Source organism: Triplophysa rosa, linkage group LG2, assembly GCF_024868665.1.
Source record: "Triplophysa rosa linkage group LG2, Trosa_1v2, whole genome shotgun sequence".
NCBI classification, from domain to species: Eukaryota; Metazoa; Chordata; class Actinopteri; order Cypriniformes; family Nemacheilidae; genus Triplophysa; species Triplophysa rosa.
Genome location: NC_079891.1, coordinates 13024823 through 13047622, shown reverse-complemented (window position 1 = coordinate 13047622; position 22800 = coordinate 13024823). Strand labels below are relative to the sequence as shown.

General features: G+C 44.3%; 1 protein-coding gene across 1 annotated transcript; it reads right to left on the bottom strand.

The window, feature by feature from the left end:
• Positions 1-4212: 4212 nt before the first annotated feature.
• LOC130563633 (uncharacterized) lies at positions 4213-8250 on the bottom strand. The gene is given in 2 exon segments (XM_057349325.1): positions 4213-6372; positions 7011-8250. Coding segments are annotated over 2 exon segments (2634 nt in total). The 3' UTR covers positions 4213-4978.
• Positions 8251-22800: the final 14550 nt, after the last annotated feature.

Genomic DNA, 22800 nt, shown 5'->3' with positions numbered 1-22800 from the left:
AAGGGATACAAGGAGACCTTTAAAAGCAAAGTGATTTCATTTATTTGAATACAGCAAGTACACTAGGTTTTCTTTTAATTATTTCAACAGCTGTCTCTTTAACAGTATTTAATAATTATTTTTAATTTTAACTGTATGAACTGTATGAACATCTGTAATAAAGTAGTTCTTGGTTCTAAATTCTTAAAGTCTACTTGGTCCATTTAGACAAAGGATATCACTGGCCCAGAAGCTTTTGTAAGCAGGACGTCTTGCCCGCTTTGAGCTTTCACATTTTTTTAGAATTTCACATTCCGTGTTCGAGATGTAGCTGTCTCCGTCGATCAAAACGGACAGATAATGTGCTGCTCTCAACTTTTCTGCAAGGCTTCCTTTCATTGTGTCTGCAATTTGTCCAATCATTTCTGCACAACTTTTGTCGTTGTCATATGTTGGATTTATGTCCACTCCGTTTTTCTTATGTAGGGTAATAAGCGGACCAAATTACACAAAGGCTGTCTCTTCTTTAGTGATATAATAAGCCATATTAAATTTTATTAGGGCTGCAGCTATCGATTATTTTAGTAATCGAGTATTCTACATATTTTTCCATCGATTAATCGGGTATTCGGATAATAAATATTTTTTCTTTATTAAAGAGAAATACTAAATATACAAGAGAAAATAATACAGGTCTCTTAAAATGAACAACTAATTTGTTTCCTTTTTAGAAAAAAATATTTTCATTCAAAAAATTTTATTGCTGAAATTGCATACATTAATATCTGTGAAAAGTTAACCCATTTAATACATTACATAGCCATATTACATTCAAAATGCAGTATAATACAAATGTATAAATAAGAAACATTAATAAAAATAGAAAGAATAATTTCAAAGGTAAATAACTAACTTTGCATTTAGTTTATCTAAATTAGTTTTTTTTACTATCAAATAGTAATATATTTGTCCACATAAAATGCCAAGTTAACCAGACTTTTATTTTGGCAGGTTGTCTGAGGACGCTTATTTTTTAGTATGTCTGTTTCTTCACTCAAACCATAAAATGTTCATGAAATAAACTCTCAGAGCAACTCTGGAGATGAAGTTCATGTCCTCATAACGCGCAGACGCAGACAAATCCATGAGCATCACGCGTGTAGCACGTTAAACTGTGCAGTTCATTCAGAAAAGACAGATGCATGTGTAAATAACAGGATTCGGCGTCCACTAGTCCACATCTAGTTTGATGGACTCAATGTAGCCGGAAAACAAGTTTCACTCACAAAATAGACTTAAACTAAGTAAAATTCACCATTTCAATAAGCTATCACTTATTTATCAGCATGAGACATACATGTGAGCGTGTGAACAGACTAAAATGCGTGTGTCTCACGGTGAATGCGGGAGACTTGAGTATGGGGCGAAATTTGTGCCAAAACTTAACAAACAAATCCAGCGTTTTGCAAACAAACGCAACATTTTTTGCAAAAGAAACTAAACTCTGAAACAAACAGAAAGCGTTTTACAAATACATAATGCAATTCGAGAGAAAATGCAAAGGTGTAACATATAAATGTACTGTGTTTAAGTCTCACCTTTTTATGAGATTCTCTCAGCTTGATTTTCGCGTTTCGTGATCGTGCAGATTTTCTCACAAATGCAACTTCTCCCAAAACAGCAGATAGTTCAATTGTTTGACATACATTTATATTACAGTTTTTTTTGTGCTGGTTTATTTTATTGTAAAAAATTGCCCAATTAGCTTGAAATTGCCAAAAAAATAGAGGCATTCATTTTAAACCTAAATAGGCTAATTGTCAGGATCCTGTCCGGTGTTTTCGAGCCTTGTCGACAGGGTCGTGACAGTACCATGTCTTGTGTGTGTTACGTCTTGTGTGGGGGTATGTGGCAGTTTGTTTTGACATTGCGTCGTGTGTCCTCCTGTCTCTTGCCTTGGCCTCGCCCCCCTTGTTTCCCAGTAATCTCCCCGTTAGTGTTTATCCTCGTCACCTAGCCGTCACCCTCCCTGCGTCCACAGTTCATTTATATGTTACACCTTTGCATTTTATCTCGAATTACATTATGTATTTGTAAAACGCTTTCTGTTTGTTTCAGAGTTTAGTTTCTTTTGCATAAAAGGTTGCGTTTGTTTTCAAAACGCTGGATTTGTTTGTTAAGTTTAGGCACAATTTTCGCTCCATACTTGAGAGCCTTGTAACATGAATAGAGTTTAGCGGGCTGTGCAAGTGTGCGTTAGTAATAACGGTCCATGGGGAAACGCAGTGCTCCGTGTGTACTGTGGTTAAATGGATTAAACGAGGCTTCGAGGCAATTTTTTTTGATTTTTTGTAATTGAATTACTCGAGTAACCTAAATTTTATTTTCAGCTGTCGTCTTTTTTCTTCTTCAGAGAGCAGCACCTGCCTTCTAACAGCTGCCTGCATGGTTGCCGATTCTTTGTTTTCTCTTGCTATGTACGCATCTCTGCAGAGTGCATGCTTCCCCGATTTACCGTGTTCTTGGACTGTACACAGCAAAATTGCCGGTGTGAACACACTATGCGGTGTAAATGTTACACTTTTGATAGTGTTAACTTTTTTACACCCAATTAATTTAACTTTAACACCCAATTCACGAGTTTACCTGCGCAGATAACAGTGATGTTGATAGGGATAATAATGATAGAGCTTGTTATAAGGTTATGTGTATTTGGCGTGCTGTCCGGGAAATGGGCTCCGAGCTCGCCAGGTCTATCCGAGCCCGAAACACTCTACACCTTGGTCAAGGTGGGTGCGCCGAGCTCGGAACCGGTTTGAGCCCAGAGCACACCCCCATAAAGCGAGAGTGGGACAGCCGCCGGAGTACGCACACCCCCCAAACGCGAAGCTGAACGCTGCGGAGGCGTTGGACTGCGTTCGGGTAAAGACGAGAGGATGAGGGCTCCTTAGGAGATGAGGTTTGTGAGGCAAGAATGGGGTAGGGGTTCCTCGGAGGATGGTTGAGACTGATATGCATTGAGGGTGCCTGCTGGAGTGATGAGAAGTTGGAATCCGTGAGCAGCTAGGAGTCGTGCACGTAGAGGTCGTAAATATGGGGATTTCGGAAACCATCTAAAATGAACATGGCTTCGTGAATGTCCCTGGGGTTAAGGGTCCCTGCGGAGGCGATCGCTGCTGCGACGCTAGCTTTGACGCCTTAGATGGAAGCACTGGCCTCTGCGGAGGCGATCGCTGCGGCGACGCTGGCTTCTGCGCTTTCGATGGAAGCACGGGCCTCTGCGGAGGCGGTCACAATGGTGATGCTGGCTTCTGCGCTTTCGATGGAAGCACGGGCCTCTGCAGAGGCGATTGCTGCGGCGACGCTGGCTTCTGCACTTTAGATGGAAGCTTGGGCTTCTTGGATGTTTCTTGTCGCGGCTCTTGCTTCCATGCTTGAATGGAAAGCTGGCCTCGGCTGAGGCAATGTTGGCTTCTATGCTTGAAATGGAAGTGCTGGTCTCTGCCCAGGTAGTCGCTGCGGCGATGCTGGCTTCCACGCTTGGGATGAAAGTGCTGACTTCTGCTGTGGCGGTCGCTGTGACTATGCTAGCTTTCCACGCTTGGGATGGAAGTGCTGGCCTCTGCTGAGACAGTTGCTTGCCGTGATGTTGGTGTCTCACTTGAGATGGAAGTGCTAACCTCTGCTGAGGCGTGTGCTGCGGCTATGCTGGTTTCTGCATTTGAGAAGAAGTGCTGGCCCCTGCGGATGTGGCTTTTTGAAGATGCTGATTGCTATGGTTGCGATGAAAGCGCTGGTCTCTGCCGAGGCGGTTGCTGCTGCGCTGTTGGTTTCTGCTGTAGAGTCTGCTGCGGCAGAGCCCGAGACGTGGGCGCTGGCCCCTGCTGGTGCAGTCTGAAGCGACGGGTCTTGAATGAAATCCCTGGTGATTGCTGAGGCGGTTGCTGTGGTGGTGAGGTCTCCCGCTAGGGAGATGAAGGTCGAAGTGGTGGAGGTTCGAGCCCGTGCAGGTGAAGGATGGATTCTTAGATGATTCGGGAAACGAGAGTTCGATGGGCTTCCCTGAAAATGGAGCGATCTGACCTGATGTAGCTCTTGAAAGCTTCCGATGTCCAGCGCCCTAGTGCTTGGATTTGAGACTGCAAGAGGCCTTTTTGGGCGGCTGTGGTTGCTGCGCCTATGCGGAAGGAGTGGCCGGAAAAGTGGTCTGCAGGGATGCCGGACAGGAGCAGGACGGCTTTGAGGTGCTTTTGGAACCAGAAGCGTGTAGCTGGGCGGTTGGATTCGTCGACGAAGAGAGGATCCAATGTGGTTTTGGTCTGGGATTTCTTGAAGTGAAGGTAGGCTAGGAGGGTCTGGTTGAATTGGTGACTGGAGGTTGAATATGTAGATGAAATGTCCTCTCCTGGTTTGGTCCGTCTTGCTTTGTTTAATGGAGAATGACATCGTCTCTGAATCGAGTACTGACAGGTCCGATACCGTTGAATGGATTAGGGGGTTAAAGATGAATGTGGTAGAAATTTCCGAACATCTTAGAAAGCCGAAGAGTGCTAGGATAAACATGGTGTCGAATGTGCGATCAACGTGCTTGGAGTGATATCCTTTACGGAGGGTAGAAATGCATCTAGTCAGTATATCCAAGGTTATAGGTTGCCTGGCGTCTGGGCGAGCGGGCTGGGTCTTTGAATGCCCTTGATGAGCATAGATGTTTGGGAGCTGGCTATGGCTGCAGATGGAGAGTTGAATATGAGTTTGTGGAAGAACTGGACTCCACTCATGTAACCTTTAATTGAGCTGGCTTGGAGGTTTTTTGAAGAGTTTAGGAAGGAGATGTAGGAGGTGATGGTGAGGATAGAAAAATCGGGAAAGGGAATGTTGAACGCCTGGTGAAAAGACTTGAAGCTTTTCTATGCAGTGAGATAAGATTGGAGGGTCCTGGAGGAGACGGCTTGGATGATGGAGTTTAGAGAGGCATCGAGGAGGGTTTTTAGGGGGTGGTTTACCGGAATATCAGCTCCGAATAGGGAGGTACCGGTGTTGGCAAGGGATCTGCTTCGGGCGCCAACAGCCTGAACTTCTGGAAGGCAAAACGAGAAAGCGCGTCAGCAATCAGATTTTTTGATCCGGGAATGTGTTTGGCTGTTAGAATGAACTGGTCACAAGCTGAGATCCAGATGAGGCGTCTGAGGAAAGGCATTAAGGCGGGGGAGTGGGAGCGGCCTATGTTAATGCAATGCACAGTTGCCTCATTATCACAATGTACGATTATACTGGAAGCTGACCACTCTTTCCCCCATAGGGATGCTGCGACGACTAGTGGATACAGCTCGAAAAGTGCTGAAGATGCTAAAGCCAGCGGAATCTCTAAGAGCTGGGGGGGCCAAGTGGATGCGAACCAACGACCTTGGTAAAAGCCTCCAAAACCGACGGAAGGGGCGGCGTCGGTGAACAGGTGAATATCGGTGGGGAAGGAGGCCATGTCACTGTAGAAAAAAGACAATCCATTCCATTGTCTGAGGAATTTTATCCATAAGCTCAGCTCGTCAAGGCAGGGGCTGGATATGGATAGCGTGTCCTCTAAAGCGTGTGCGGAGGACGCGAGAGAGAGGAGGTGTGAAACGAACGGGCGGCCTTGCGGGATTATTCTCATCGTGAAATTCAGATGGCCGAGAACAGACAGGAGCTTGCGTTTGAAGCAGCGGGGATTAGCTAATAGGGCGGAAGAGATCACGATCATTCAATCGATTTTCTCTTTTGGCAGAGAAGCCTGGAAATTAAGCGAGTCTAATTTAATTCCGAGAAATTCGATGGACGTGCTCGGTCCTGAAGTTTTGTCTGGGGCGAGGGGAACGCCGAGATTTTCAAAAACCTGCTGGACTTTTGCTAGATGCACAGCCGGAAACGAGTCGGGAGACGAGATGATTAAAAAATTGTCAAGTAGGTGGATGAGGTAGGGAATTTCATAATTGTTAGAGAGAATCCAGCAAATTGCTTCTGACAACATGTCGAAAATTGTTGGGCTGCTTCTGCAGCCAAAAGTGAGACGGACATAAAAGTAAAATTTATTGCGCCATCGGATGCCGAAAAGGTGCCAGAAGTCTGGGTGGATGGGCATGACTTTAAACGCGGATGTGATGTCGACTTTGGCTAGCCAAGCGCCGCGCCTGGCATGTTTAATTAAGGTGATGGCTTGATCGATGTTATGATAGTGCAGGGAAAATTCCTCGATCGGGATGAGGCTGTTGATGCTTGGAAAGGCAGAGCAGTGCGGTGACGAGAGATCGAATATGAGGCGCTTTTTGCCGGAGAATTTACATGTCGCTACGCCGATGGGGCTGATGCGAAACGCTGTAAATGGGGGAGCGTCGAAGGGGCCGATAATGAATTTAGCACCTTTTTAATGAGGAGATCGACGGACTCTGGTTCGGCGAGCGCAGACTGGAGGTTGGGGCATATTAAGCTGCGTGATGGAAGACTGATAACGCCGGGGTCGAAGCCGTTCGAGAGACCGGTCAGGAGATAATCAGTGAACTGAGTGTCGGGGTGCAAAGATAACTCAAAAGACAAACAAGAAACGTTCACAGGAGTCGAGAGGTAATTTTTATGTTTTTTTATTTGGAGCTTGTGACACTGGGCAAACAATTCGAGCGTGTGCGCCGCTGCAGTGCACACATGCAGGAAGCGACATCTCTGTCTAGAGCATCTGCCTATGTTGAAGTTCCTGCAAGCCTCGAAATTGCTGGGTTGCCCAGAGGTTTGGTATGCTGGGCGATTTGGCAGGCACGGTACAGAGGAAGTGGATTTGGGAGGTGAGGCTGAGCGTGGGGGAAGAGAGTGAGTGACTAGGGAGCATTCGATTGTGGTATGCGCTACTGAGCGACATACCGCGCAAGAAATATTGCGGACACCCAGGAAGACCCTGTTATGTAGCTCAGTGTCCAGTGCTCCCCAGTAGGGGCACTGGTTCCACTGAGCTACGCGAATGGCGCATTTGGCTGAGAAAAGTTTGTGATACGTATAAAAGTGTGTACCCCCATAGGAGAGAGCGAGCTCTGCCACGATGGCGAGGTAATCGCTCAGCTCGCGTCTCCTATGAGGGAACACAGTGCAGATTACGTCGGTGAAGCGGGAAAAGGCGACAGTGAATTCAGGGAATGACAGAGTCCGGGTGTGGTTGGGTGACTGATTTTTGAAGGTGAGCGATAGATCGCCGTAAGTGATCTGCCGCTCGGTTGACGGGGGTGATAAAGGTGAGAGAAGTAAATAAAGGTCTGTATCCGCACCTGTCAAAATCTGAGCTCTGATGTTCCCCGATACTGTAGGTGGTTCCAAAGCCAGTGCGTTTATTGGCACGGGCATCGCTGTCACTGTGGCAAACGAGAAGTGCAATCTGGACTGTGGAAGAGAGAGAAGGGAGGGGATGGCGGCCGCTTGAGCGGCTAGCAGAGGCATGCTCATGCTAGCGGCGGCTTCTAAGGTGTCTGTGTGATGGCCGAGACCCGGTGCCTGCATCACCAGTGGAGGCAGCCTCACGTTAGTTGTCGACAGAGGCGCCGCGGGCCAAGAGCCTGGGGCGGGGAATGGGTAATAATGCACCAGAGCTCCGGGTGCTAGTGAGCTTAAGTCGCCTGGGCGGCTAGCCTTGATGACTGGAGTGTTGGCTAGATCCTTGAGCTGGCCTACTGCTAGAGGGACGAGTTGCTGGAAACTCTCGACTGGGGGGTCCCTAGCGTCCGGGAAATCCATGGCGTTACCCGAGCTCGCGGATGGCCTGCTGTTCCGACTTGCCAACGGGCGGCCGCGATGAGCCGCGGAGGTGGATTGCCCGGGCCGGGAATAAGGAGAACCACGAGCCATGCCCGGCTTGTCAGTGGTTTTTTGCGGAACGGACTTTGGAGAGGTGGCATCCGCCTGGGAGAAGGCGTAGAGGCCGTAAAGCTCCGCCTTGGTCATCCGCCTGTTGAAATGGATGTCCGCGTTGGATAGAGCCAGTCGTAGGCTCTGGACGGTCCATTTATGGAAGGCGGGGATCGCGTTGCGTGTGGAGATGTAAGACGAAGCCGGAGAAGGGTTTGGACGTCTTTCTGGACCTGGTGATGGTGTGCAAACTCTGGCTTTTGCTTTGCGAGGTGCGGAGCGGCAGAGCTGGCGGCCACGTGATGAAGCCGGGGAATCGCTTCCTGAATCCGAGCTGGAATGGTGGGAAGCGCTCGGCGGCACTGAAGAGATGCGGTTAGCAGACAATTCGTCGTTGGCGGGGGTCTCGGACATAGCTTCGAACTAATGTCGATGCTTAATCTTAAGAGATAGAGCAGGTAGGATGGTTTCCTTATTTATAAGCGAGCTCGCTAGGGCTGATTGTGTAGATGCGGTGACTGCTGATAGTAGACCAGCCGTGCTGATTATATGCTCCGGCTCCTCCCGAACTTTGTTAATTAAACATCATTTAGTGTAACTGTAACACCAAGTGTTGTTAAATGTAAAACCACCTCAACACTATTCAATGTTATTTTTGCACTACACTGGTGTTAGCATACAAATACAGTGTTAAAAATGAACACTCCTCTTTTTACATCAACACCAGTGTAATGTAAATTCAACAATGGTGAGTGTTCAAAATACTAATTATTGGCAGTACTTTCGTTGCTTTAAATAGTATTTCTGTTAATACTCAAGTGATTGCAAAAAGGACAAATGTTAGCAAGTACTGCAAAACCTCTTTTTATTGAAGTAAACCAGATTTACCATTCACAATCAAATACACAATTTACTGCATATTAAAAAACTACAATATCACAATAATATAAACACTGTCCATCAGGTCTATAATCATACGCTCAAAAAAGAAAATGGAAAAAAATAGTAACCACCTCAATACATACTTAAATGCACTGCAGTTACGATACTGAATAAAAATGCTTGCTTATTCTTTACAAGAAAACCGATCATCTTACAGAAATCAGACATTTCATTTTCAACAGCAAAGCAAACATTATTCAGGTATTCAGTTTCATAGTTTTCAACCCAAGATATAGTAGAAAAAGATGACACACACAAAGTTTTAGTTAAAACTTAATTACCTTCCAGACTAAAATCTGAGATTTCATTAACAGGTCCAAACTAAAATCCTTTAAAATAAAAACTCAAACAATAATCTATACCCTGTTAATACAGTAAAGAATACAATGTTCAGTGAGTATTAGACGAGGCCTAAATAGCATTTAGGCCAAGAAGAATTAAGAACAGGGTCATTGCATGATCATGAGGATGACAAGTTCTTCCATTGCACTAAATGTTCTGAAATAAGGTTGATCCTCAGTTCCCTTTCTGTCGGTCTCTCGACGTTGTGTCGAACCGACAGATGGGGTTCGTCCCTGAGAACCAATCGCTTCCGACTTCTTAGAAAAGGCCAATGAAATTGGCGAATGAAATTTGCATGCCGGACTCCGCCCCCGGATATCCGGGTATAAAAGGGAGACGGCGTGCCTCATTCATTCACCTTTTGTTCTTCGGAGCCTTCGCTCATGATCAACAGACTTCGCTACAAGACTGCCGGCTCTACGACGTGGTGCAGCGGACTGTCCCTTCCTGCAGCGACTTCCCCTGGGCGTCTCGGCAGTTCCAGGAGTGTTCGAGTTTTTTCTCTAAAAGAGCAAATTTCTCCAGCGTGGCATGTCCCGCTGTTCTCGTGGGTGCAACACACTCATCGAGGAGGGGAACGGACACGATGTCTGCTTCCAGTACGCTGGGGCAGATGTTGTGGATACGTCCTGCCCGCACTGCGGGCGGTTGACGATTCAGATGTTGCGTCATGGGTGGCTGTTCCCACGGGACTCAGCCACCACCTCGTCTGCTTCCCGTTCCGTGACGGCAGGACTACGGCCCTGCCGCCCGCTACGGTGAGCAGCGAGGGTGATATGAGGATTACTGAGAGCGCTAATCTGTCAGCCACTGGCTCGCGGACCGTTCGCACCTCGTCTTGCTCGTTTGACCGTTCCCCATGAGACGGTCCGCCGTCTTATTCCTCAATCACGTATCGGACACCGAGATCCCGTGCACCGTCTGCTTCCCAGCAGCCCTGGTCCTCTTCGATGTCTCCACCCCCGCGCAGCCAGCTCATTGAGTACAGTCCGGGCAGGCTCAGGTAGACCCCTTCACCTCCCTGGACACCACCCATTTCCCGCTAAGGTACTCCCTGCCTCGGCACGGATGCTCTAGCACACAGCTGGCCGTGGGACAAGCGGAGGTACGTCTTTCCCCCAGTGAGCCTCATTGCACAGACCCTGTGCAAGGTCAGGGAGAGGAGCATCAAGTGTACTAGTTGCGCCATACTGGCCCAACCGGACTTGGTTCTCGGAGCTAATGCTCTTGATGACAGCTCCCTCCTGGCCTATTCCCCTGACGAAGGACCTGCTTTCCCAGGGGAAGGGCACGTTATGGCATCACAGGCTAGACCTCTGGAACCTCCATGTCTGGCCCCTGGAAGGAACGAGGAGATCCTGAGTGGCCTAACCCCTGCGGCGGTTTAGACCACTACTCAGGCTAGGGCCCTGGCCACTAGGCGACTATACACTTATAGTGGTGCCTCTTCTCATCCTGGTGCTCTTCTCGGAGAGAAGACCCACGGAGTTGCTTGATCAAGTGGGTGCGGTCCTCCCAGAGACTCGAGAATAATCTCTCCCCTTCCACACTGAACGTGTATGTAGCCGCTGTTGCCGCTCATCACGACCCAGTTGCTGGTAGTCTCTAGGACAGCACAACCTGATCATTTGGTTCCTAAGGGGCCCGGGAAGGCTACCACCTCACCCACGCTCCGTACCCTCTTACGACCTTGATGCGGTCCTGGAGCCCCCTCGGAGATGCCGCTCTTTCTCACTTTCGATGAAGACGGCTCTCGGGAGGACGCTCAAGAGGGTAGCGGACCTACAAGCATTCTTCGTGTCCACAGATTGCCTAGAACTCGCGCCCGGTCATTCTCACGCTATCTTGAGACCCAGGCCGGCTACGTGCCCAAAGTTCCCACCACTCCCCCGAGACACCAGGTGGTGAACTTACAGGCGCTCCCCACCGGGGAGGAAGACCCAACCCCATCCGTGTTGTGTCCAGTACGCACATTGCGCCTCTGCTTGGACCGCACGCAGAGCCGCAGAAGCTCTGAGCAGCTCTTTGTCTGTTTTGAAGATCAGCAGGGAGGGCTGTCTCAAACAGAGATTGGTGCACTGGATCATGGACGCCGTCACTTTGGCGTACCTGTCCTAAGATCGCCTACGCCCACTGGGTGAGAGCTCTCTCCACACGAAGTACAGCCTCCTCGTGGGCACTGACTCGAGGCACCTCTCTGGCAGACATCTGCAGAGCTGCGGGTTGGGCTACACCCATCACCTTCACGAGGTCCTACAGCCTCCGCGTAAAGCCGGTATCGGCTTGAGTCTTGCAGGCATCAGGCAAGACTGGCGGCCGTAGGGTGTACGCCTATGTCAGTACCTTCCCCCCTTTCTCCTAAGGGGGTCAGCGTACTACTAGCCTCCCTTCTTCCCCCACTGGATGAAGAACAGGCACTCCATCCATCACTAGCAAGCACCTCCTGCGGGCGGGCTGGGCAGAGCAGCCCTGCCCCTTAGGCCGGGTATCTCCGGAGTTATTCGCAACATAGCTCTAACCGGACCTAGTGCTACCAGACGTTGCAACCCCCCAGTAGGGCGGTTCCGTCTTATGTATCCTCATGCTGGTTCCCACCTTGGTAACCCATGACCTCCTTAGGTGGACCTCCACCTCGCGGTTAACTCCTTCAATCCGCACTTTCTTCCCATGAGACCATGTTGGTATCTCCACTAGACTCCTCCCTGCAGTAGGAAGTGGTCTCTGTAGCGCATCCCCCACTTGAGGAAGTAGCGCTTACCCAGTGGCCTTACGGTTCCAGGCGGCTTCTCGCTGTTAGAGAAACAAGGCCGCCGCCTGTGAGGCCGAAGGTGGGGGCCTTCCCACCTTTCAAGAAAGCTCTGGGACCCCCTACCTACCCACAGGTAGGTTACAATTTCGCGGTAGCGCTCATGGCTGACACGCCCAGGCCAGTCACCGTCGCTTCGCTAGAGATTGTGACAGGGCACAGTGTTATGTCGTTTTCCATAGGAACCCCATCTGTCGGTTCAACACAACGTCGAGAGACCGACAGAAAGGGAACGTCTCGGTTACGGATGTAACCTCGGTTCCCTGATGGAGGGAATAAGACGTTGTGTCCTCCTTGCCACAACACGTGCTGTCCACTGCAGCAGTCGTGAGAGGTCTCAGGCTCCTCAGAACTAAGGTGAATGAATGAGGCACGCCGTCTCCCTTTTATACCCGGATATCCAGGGGCGGAGTCCGGCATGCAAATTTCATTCGCCAATTTTCATTGGCCTTTTCTAAGAAGTCGGAAGCGATTGGTTCTGAGGGACGAACCCCATCTGTCGGTTCGACACAACGTCTCGTTCCCTCCATCAGGGAACCGAGGTTACATCCGTAACCGAGACGTTTTGCATTCTCACTTTAGTTTTCTTGACCCCTTGGACTTCAATTCCATGCACGGTTGTTTGAAATGTGTAGAAATTTAACAAGGCCTCACCATAAGACACAGCAAAGACAAAGAGTGCCTTAAAGAGTTTATCCAAGGCTGCAGCAGGGGCTTGGATCATGCAGGGGACTCTTTCTGGTCCAGGATGCTGATCCAAGATGGCGCCGCGGATGGCTGCCTCGGTTTGGAGTGCTCTAGTACTTATGTCTTTTTTGTTCGTTTTTCCTGTTTTAAGCTACTCTTCTTTAATCACTTTTACCAGGGACGAATTGCTTAACATTAAGCAATGCCCTTCTATCAATCTTTTCCCTAATTTTGAAAATTCAGACGTCTTACTGGACATTTTACTCGGAGGAGCGGCAGCTCTGTACAAACGCTCTAAAAGACGCAAGCGGGGAAAGCGAGCGGGTGCGCTCGTCAGACTCCGACGACGCGGATTTAGGACCCCGCTGCCGAGTATACACCTGGCGAATGTCCGCTCCCTTACCAACAAAACGGACGAAATACTCTTACTCACCAGGACAAACAAAGATTTTTCCAACTCCGCTGCGCTGTGTTTCACAGAAACATGGCTCAATGACACCATACCGGACAGCGCGTTACATCTGCCGGGTTTTCAGCTGTTCAGAGCGGATCGCATTGCCGAGTCAACAGGGAAGACACGTGGTGGTGGATTATGTTTTTATATAAACGAAGGTTGGTGCAGAGATATAACAACACTGAAGAAGATGTGCTTTTCGTACTTAGAAGCGTTCTCTATCAACTGCAAACCTTTTTATTCGCCACGCGAGTTTTCCTCATTTATTCTCGTGAATGTTTACATTCCTCCACATGCTTGTGCGAGCGCGGCGCTGCAACAGCTGGCGGATTACATCACTGACACGGAGCAGCAACACCCGGATTCTCTTATTATTATTATTGGGGACTTTAACAGAGCAAACCTCTCCCGTGAGCTGCCAAAATACAGGCAGCATATCACATGCCCCACCAGAGACAGCAACATTCTGGATCACTGTTACACCACAATACGGGATGCATACCACTCTGTTCCCAGAGCAGCTCTGGGTCTCTCTGATCATTGCCTGGTTCATCTTCTTCCGACCTACAGACAGAAGCTTAAATCTGCCAAGCCTGTAGCAAGAACAGCAAAGAGATGGAGCAGCGAAACAGAGCGGGCCTTACAAGCCTGTTTCGACTGCACGGATTGGAGTGTCTTTGAAGCTGCAGCCACTGATCTGGATGAGTTAACTGACACAGTGACATCCTACATCAGCTTCTGTGAGGACATGTGTATTCCCACCAGGACTCGCTTAACATACAACAATGACAAACCATGGTTTACAATGAAACTGAGACAGCTTCGTCAGGCCAAAGAAGATGCTTACAGAAGTGGGGACAAAGTCTTGTATAATCAGGCCAAAAACACACTGACAAAGGAGATAAGAGCAGCTAAGAGAAGCTACTCTGAAAAGCTGAAGAACCAGTTTTCAGCCAACGACCCTGCATCAGTGTGGAAAGGCCTGAAAGACATTACCAACTACAAGCCATCATCCCCTCAGTCTATGGGTAATCAACGACTGGCTGACGACCTGAACGACTTCTATTGTCGTTTTGAAATGCAGAGTCTCACCCTTCACACCCGCCCTGACCCTATCTCTGCTATACCATTAACACCTCCTCTTGACATTCAACCTGCACTTAAGATCTGCGAAGAGGATGTTTGCCAGCTTTTCCGCAAACAAAAGATCAGAAAAGCACCAGGCCCAGACAATGTCTCACCCTCCTGCCTGAAAGTCTGTGCGGAGCAGCTGTCGCCCATCTTCACTAATATTTTTAACAGATCTTTGGAGCAGTGTGAAGTCCCTTCATGCTTCAAACGCTCCACCATCATCCCTGTACAGAAGAAACCCAAAATATCTGGACTTAATGACTACAGGCCTGTTGCTTTAACATCTGTGGTCATGAAGTCATTTGAGAGACTTGTACTGGCCCACCTGAAGGACATCACCAGACCACTTCTTGATCCCCTCCAGTTTGCTTACCGAGCAAACAGGTCTGTGGACGATGCAGTAAACATGGGACTGCATTACATCCTACAACACCTAGACAGACCAGGGACTTACGTCAGGATCCTGTTTGTAGACTTCAGCTCGGCCTTCAACACCATAATCCCAGACCTCCTCCTGCCCAAGCTTACCCAGCTCTCTGTGCCAACCTCTACCTGTCAGTGGATTATTAACTTCCTGTCGAACAGGCAGCAGCTAGTGAGGTTGGGAAAATTTAAATCCAGCACATGTACCATCAGCACCGGAGCTCCTCAAGGATGTGTTCTTTCTCCACTGCTATATTCACTCTACACAAACGAATGCACCTCTACAGACCCTTCTGTCAAACTCCTGAAGTTTGCAGATGACACCACAGTCATTGGCCTTATTCAAGACGGTGATGAATCTGCCTACAGAAAGGAGGTTGCTCAGCTGGCTGCCTGGTGTAGTCAAAACAACCTAGAGCTGAATGCATTCAAGACAGTGGAGATGATAGTGGATTTCAGAAGGAACCCTCCATCACTTCCTCCCCTCACCATCCTGGACAGCACTGTGGATACTGTGGAGTCATTCAGGTTCCTGGGCTCCACCATCTCTCAGGACCTGAAGTGGGAGTCCCACATAGACTCCATTGTAAAGAAGGCCCAGCAGAGGTTATACTTCCTCCGTCAATTGAGGAAGTTCAACCTACCACAGGAGCTACTGACCCAGTTCTACTCAGTGGTCATCGAATCTGTTCTGTGCACTTCAATTACTGTTTGGTATGGCTCGGCCACCAAATCAGACCTACGAAGACTACAACGGACAGTTCGTAGTGCTGAGAAAATTATTGGTGCTCCTCTGCCCACACTTCAGGACCTGTACGATTCCAGAGTGAAAAACAGGGCAAGAAAAATCATCATTGACTCCACACACCCAGCACACAAACTCTTTGATCTGCTGCCCTCTGGCCGGCGCTTTAGAGCACCAAACACCAGGACTTCCAGACACAGAAGCAGCTTCTTCCCCCAGGCAATCTCCCTCCTAAACAGATAACTGCTCCTTAAGAGCAATATTCCACTTCCACTACTCCTATAGTGTGCACTACTGTGCCTTATTATATCTACATCTTATGTATACATGTATATAACACTACCTCTACTTACTAAATTATCCATTTGCACAAGTGTACATACAATCTGTTAATATGTTTATTCTACTATATACTACCCGGTACAATGTCTCTTATATGTTATTATCCCCCATTTTCTGTAAAATAGTCTTTATTTTATATATGCACAATTTAGAATCTTTTAGACTGTAAATCGTATTATATTGTATTGTCATTGTGTTAAATGTCTGTACTAGAAGCTTCCAACACCAAAGAAAATTCCTTGTGTGTGCAAGCACACTTGGCAATAAAGCTCTTCTGATTCTGATTCTGATTCTGAGGATGATGTAGAACTTCCGGATGCTACATTTCCCCAACGTAGAGAAGGAAGGTCTGGGTCAATCCAACTCGCTCAATGAGCATATTAATCCTTATCCCCACCTGTGTGTACATGGCAAAACATTTTAAAGAGTGTTTTATTCAGATGTTCTAGGTGTCATTTAACACAAAAGTTTCCCTTCCTTAAACGTAGGTGGGGCACATGTACAAGTCTTAAAGATTGGTAACATTTTACAATGAGCTTCAATATATATTTGAAAACAATTACGTTTTTACAACATGTGTTAATCTTAAAACAATTTTCTAAAATTACAAAGGGCATTCTTCCTTCATTGTTAATTAACCAATGTTCATTTACACAATATTAGAATATATTACTATATTTCTGTTAAAATCAACGTATCAAAATATTTATCAACCTGTACATAATGAAGAGAGAGACAATGCAAGAACATACAAACAAACTGTGGACTAAAACAAATCTAAAAACAAGTACCTTCATAAACTTCACAGCATTATCTAGATGACAAAAACCTAAAAATAAAATATTCCAGCTTTCAATATTAAAGCTTACATCTTTTGACACATTACTGGTGATTATTCTAAAAGCAGTCTTTTGCAAGCATTTGAAGAGTGTACAATTACTGTGAGGTCTGAACTTTGATTCTACCGATGAAAATTATGACTCAGGGCATCCATCAGGATCCAGAGAACTCTGCCTCAGCTTGGAGGACATCATCTTTAAATCAAAAACAGGTGGACTCTCAATAAGATAGCATAAGCATTCAACAATATTCAAAATAATAAAAACTCCTATCCATGCTAATTTTAAGATGCTATTATCAAGTATTCAGCAATAAGGCTTAGGGATGATTGGCAGCAAGTCATGTGAGTTTCCATACAAAATACGGAAAAAAATCCTAAATGTTCTCACAAACTCACCAAAAATATCAGCATCCACATCAACTCCAGCACAATCTTTTAGGAGCACATTGGTTTCAGGTGGCAAGTGGAGCTTGTATGAAGCTTAGAAATGAAAGAAACAGAGTTCAATGTCATGTCAACAAATTGAAACAATACATTTTTGTTTACCATTTTCAAATGCTAGTGATACTGTCAAATTTGATTAAAACACACTAAAAAGAACAATGGCTTAACCATTTAGATAATATAATGTAAGAGTGAACTTAAATGGTAGTTAAATACAAAGTAAGAGATGCAAATAAGAAGTTTAATTTTAACATTACCACATAACACATACAGGTAACATACTTTAACATGAAACATGAATAGTAGACATAGGCTCATATAATTTCACAATCAAGTAATTATACCTGTTATAGTACAACGAAAGTAGTTCATGTAATCTTACCTTGAAGAATGAATTTATAAAATTTACACAGTCGTTTTTCGTAGAGATTCAGATCCATTTCGGGTGTCCTCTGCACTCCGCCTGAACCAGCATTTATTCAGAATAAAACACTCGTTGTTAGGATTTGAACGTAGTAGTTATGTTCATTTAATCTACTTGTAACTAAACTAGCACATGATACCGCCGAAATGCAGAAAACCATGCGTTTGTCATGCACGTGTTAGCTGTAGCCTATTTGCCATGCTCGTTAGCTAATGGCGACAGGAAGAGCTAAAATAATACATGGATTATACAGTTTATCAATTGACCAAGCCATCAAGTTTTGCTTACAAATATATATGATACTTATAAAGCGTTAGCTTGTTATTATTTCTCCTGTCTGCGTCGCAGGTGCTGTAAATCAGCAGTTAGAAAGCCACTAACTTTACCTGCTGTCTCTGCACCCATCCAGCGCGGTTGATCCACCAATTATGATTAACAAAACGACAACTTTTTTTGTCAAACAAACACAATAAACTGGATGGAGGAGAGTAGATTGTGGCATTTAACGCGTATTTTACGATGCATGTAGCACATTAGCCTACGTTACCTCGAACCAACAACATGATGTCTGAATGTGTTTTTCCATACTTTCATACAAACTGAACAGCTATCAGCTTGTTGTTGTGCATATATAAACGGGCTCATTACCTATTATGTGACAAACATAAAACGAACAAATATAAATATGTCATTCATTTTACCGCCAATTTTAGGCCTATTTTTTAATCGTTCTTATCTCGTGTACATAACTTATAATTATGGCTTAAAACAGTTTTATACTAACAAACTAGTTTGTGCTCTCGTTTAATTAAGTCGGGGCCGTGTTAACGATGGTTTAAAATACGGCAATTAACAGTTTAGCACAACGTGGCGATTTAACATAACCAGACTGGAAAACAGTTGCAAAAGAAATTAAAGTGGTCACCACATCAAATTTTTCTGCATTTCGTGCATTCATTTGGTTTAATAATAATTATCATGCAATAACATCTGATTTACCTGCTGTCTTCTTGTCCTCGTGCAAAATAAAATGGCGGCCTTCAGACAGGTGGCAGTCATTCAGTGGAGGCGTGGCCTGATTTGAGAATACACTCTTGTTTCACACTCTTGTTTTCTTGCAGAAAACAATTTTAGTGTAGTTTTATTACTATATAGTGTTAAAATAATGTCAACACTGGGAATTCAACACCGTCCCTGAACATTTGACAACATTTGATCTCGTTTAAAATGAGGGTTGCAACAAAGGCCGAGTTGCCCGCTTGTTTCTGTCCTCTGTGGTACTTTAAGTTGTCATCAAAAATTAGCCATGGGAATGTTTTCTGCCACTGTAGATTGAATTGTATTTCCTACCAGCAGTGGAGGATGCACCGTTATCGCCGTTTGGTCCCTCATTTACGTTTTCGTCGCCTTCCTCTTCCATATCCTCCTCAGGATCGACTGTTTATGTCACGCTCTGTCTTATGAAATAATGAGTAATTGGATTCACAATTCATGTATGTTCCGTGTGTATCTCTCACTATGCGTTACTGCTTTACCTCTGTTTTTTTTTATGTGGCGCCTGGACGCACTTTGTGTGGATCACGTGAGTTTTTTCTGAGACCGCGTTATTGGTGTTTTATCTGTTTTTCAGAGAAAAAAATCATTCGCACGTGCAACTAAATACATTTTCTAGTTCGCACACATCTATTTTTAGTCGCAAATGCGAGTGAAATGCTCGTACTGTCGAGCCCTGTGCAGGACACCTTTTACTTCTATATACAGTACTCTGCTCATGGACAGCCAGCACTCATAGCTGGACATTGTTAAAGAGATATTTCACCAAAAAATGAAAATTTTGTCATCATTTACTCACCTTCAGATTGTTCCAAACCTGTATAAATTTATTTGTTTTGCTGAACACAAAGGAAGACATTTGGAAGAATGTCAGTAACCAAACAGAGCTCATCTCCCATTAACTCCCACAGTATTTATTTTTCCTACTATGGCAGTACATGAGATCTGTTTGCTTACTGAGATTCTTCCAAATATCTTCCTTTGTGTTAAGCAGAACAAAGACACTTATACAGGTTTGGAACAATCTGAAGGTGAGTAAATGATGACAGGATTTTCATTTTTGGGTGAACTATCTCTTTAAGCACATTAAGTACATTCACTAGACAATATCTCAGGATTTGCCTTTCTTCAACATTCTTAAATCAGTTGCTTTCACTCAGCTAGTTCTGATTTAATCTCTGAGTATGTGCATGTGGAGGTTCAGGGCATGGTATATGTATGCATGTGTCTATATTTTTAGTTTTCTCGGTTGTGTGTGAGTTCATCTGTGTGTGTGTATCTACTGTGTGTGCAAGTACATGTACTCTATTTTCTCATAATAAGGTGCTATGTTTGCCATACCCAAAAAGCTTTGAAAGCTAACCCAGAAATGTCATCACATTAATAAAGCGTTCCTCACAAGCTAGAGAAGGTTTTTCAGAAACTTCTGTGCCACTTTGCGATGCACCATGCGTCTGTCTACACACCTACTCATGTCAAACCTACTCTATATGCTCAAGTTATGTGTACAATTTTATATTCTTCTAGAATAGACACATTAAAAAAATAAATTTTCAAAAAATGTAAACTTTAGTCGATTGTATAGATGCTGGGTTGCAAAAAATCCACTAATGTTTTTGTTTACAAGAAAAAGTTGACTATCAATGAATATCAGCTTGAAAAAGTTCCAAAGCTTGGCCTTTAAAGCTTCATAAGTCATGATGTCATTTGCCATTTGATGTTTTTAAAAAATCTGACATCAAACATATTTTTGCGCAATCACAACCTCTGGAGACTGGAGCTGAGAGTTTGTGAAGTGTTATCCAGCTGTTAGACAGCTGAACCGTTCTCATGCGCTGAAACTGTGACACTCCAGGAAAGCGCATACCCTCCTGAAAGCTTAATCGAGGAGAGGGTGGAGTGAAATAGTTTGGAGTCTTTTGTCTTTGCTATTGTCCAGATGGTGTTGACATAGTGTGTAATTGAATGAAAGGTTACAGCCTCTTGCACCAGCTCATGTTAATTAGAGAAATGCTTGAAATTCAAACGCTTGTTTTGGGTTAGGCAGCATTTCCTTTTGAAGTTGGAACATGTTTTAAAAAAAACACCTGATACAGTTTTAGTATTAGAAATATATATATATATATATATATTTGTTATTATACTTGAGTTTGAGCAATAAAAAAGAAAAAATAATGTTGGGCATGATTTATCATATGCTTGCCTAAGTTATCTTTATCATTCAATCAATTGCTTTTCATTTCAAGTCAGAAAAAGATTAATTTCTCAATTAATTTAGCCTATTATTGATTATGCAGACATTATACCAAAACACTTCAATTACAAATTTAAAACCCTTGAATACTGTTCACAACACTTTATGTAGGTTTGTTTTGAGATGCCCTTACAGAACTCATCCTTGTGCTCTGCATGAAACTCTTGGCTGGCTTCAACCAAAATCGCGAAGGCAATATCATTGGCTTCAGTTTCTATTTAAATGCGTTTATTTTAATTATCCTTCTTATTTATAACAGTTTTTGGTCCTATTTACTTCCTCTTATCCCCTACGACACATGCAGTATCCATTTCTTTTGGTTCCGAGAATTTTCACAGAAGTGGGTCACAGGTCATTCCAATATAAAGCTCCATTGGACTGGAACAATCTCCCTTCTTCTCTTAAATCATTTACTTCTTTTGGTTCTTTTAAGTCCAACTTATTCTCTCATTTGAAAACAACGTGTGTGTGTTTTTAATTAATGTATCTGTATTTTTCCTTTTTTATAGTTGCGCTTATATGTTACTGTGGTGACGGTATGGGAAAGGTGTGGTGAGTGAGCTGGCCTTTTTGTTTGTTTGTTTGTTTTGTTTTGTTTTGTCTTTTTTTTCTTTTTTGTTATTTGTTGTATTCTGTATTGTATTCTGTAGGTGTCATTGGGACCCCCTTGAAAATGAGATGTTACATCTCAAGGGGCTACCCTTTCAATAAATTTCTGATTTCTATGTAAACAATAGATTTTGCAACATTATTCAATGTATCATGGTATTACCTAAACCGTATATGATAATACTAAAATAATTAATGTCAAATGTGACCATATTAAAAAGCTTTTTTGACTTTCTACGAATTCTTTATTTATAATGCGTTACAATGGTTGAATTTTGAAAAATGCATTTTAGGAGCATAACAATCACTGGAGTGTTTAATTGATTGTTGCTTCATCTGCAGTGCTGATCAGTGGAAAATTCGTTCTTGGAAGCAGAAAACTTTCTGCCACAAAAGTCCAGTAATAATTGAGGTGATGGATGCTATTTGATACAATGTTCAATCTCATTATGCATTTTGGTCCATTTGTACCGACTTCTACTGAGGCTTTGCTTATGCATGACTGGAGTGGAATGTTTTGGCTGATTCACCCTCTTTCATTTGCCTAATTAAATGAATAAATATGCCTTCAGCTATCCAGCAGTTTAAAACTGATATTCAGTGTTGTTTTATTTTTTCTCAATGGGCTACTCAATTAAAATGTTACTTATACATCTACTGCATTGCATATAGTGCTCATCTTTATGTGCACATGTGTACAGATAGTCAGAAATGTATGTGACCGTATGAAGGTATTTCAGTAGCAAAACTTGAGAGCTTGTACATCTTAAATTGAAAACTTGTAAATTAAGTATTTGTACTTGTATGTTAAAATGTACACTCGCAGCCCCAATGTGAAAACCCGTAAAGTAAATATCTGAAGTTGAATGTTGAGATTTGCACCCGTAAACAATAATCACAAACCTGTGTTCTGAGTTTAAAGCTGCAGACAAATAGACCCAAATGTATAAAATGGCATTTGCAAAAATAAATCGACAGGCACAAATGTGTAGTGCACATTTGTACTTACTCATAGATTCAGATTCGCAGTGCAACCACAAATAGGCATCTACAACTTCTCAAATCTGTCACTGCAGTTTCAAATCTTCCCGCCTTTACTTTTGCTACTACTTTCGCAATAAACCCATTGCAAAACTAACTTGTGCACTTGACAGAGGCGAGAGAAAGAACGGCATTTGATGACGTCGTGTAGCTGAGCCACACCGCCCCCTAATGGTTGGGAAAATCACAATGAAAGGAGTTTTTTAAATCACTAATACAGTACTTAATTTAAGATGAAACTCTAAATCAATAAATACATTTTCCGTAACAAAAATACTACTTACGGCCTCTTTTTGACTGTTAATTAACTTTTCTATTTTATTCTCTTTTATATTTACTGCAGTATATCTTTGTTCTATGTTTGTCCTTTATTATATATTTATTGCTTTTCTACCCCATCTGCAAAATATATATTTTTACAGTACA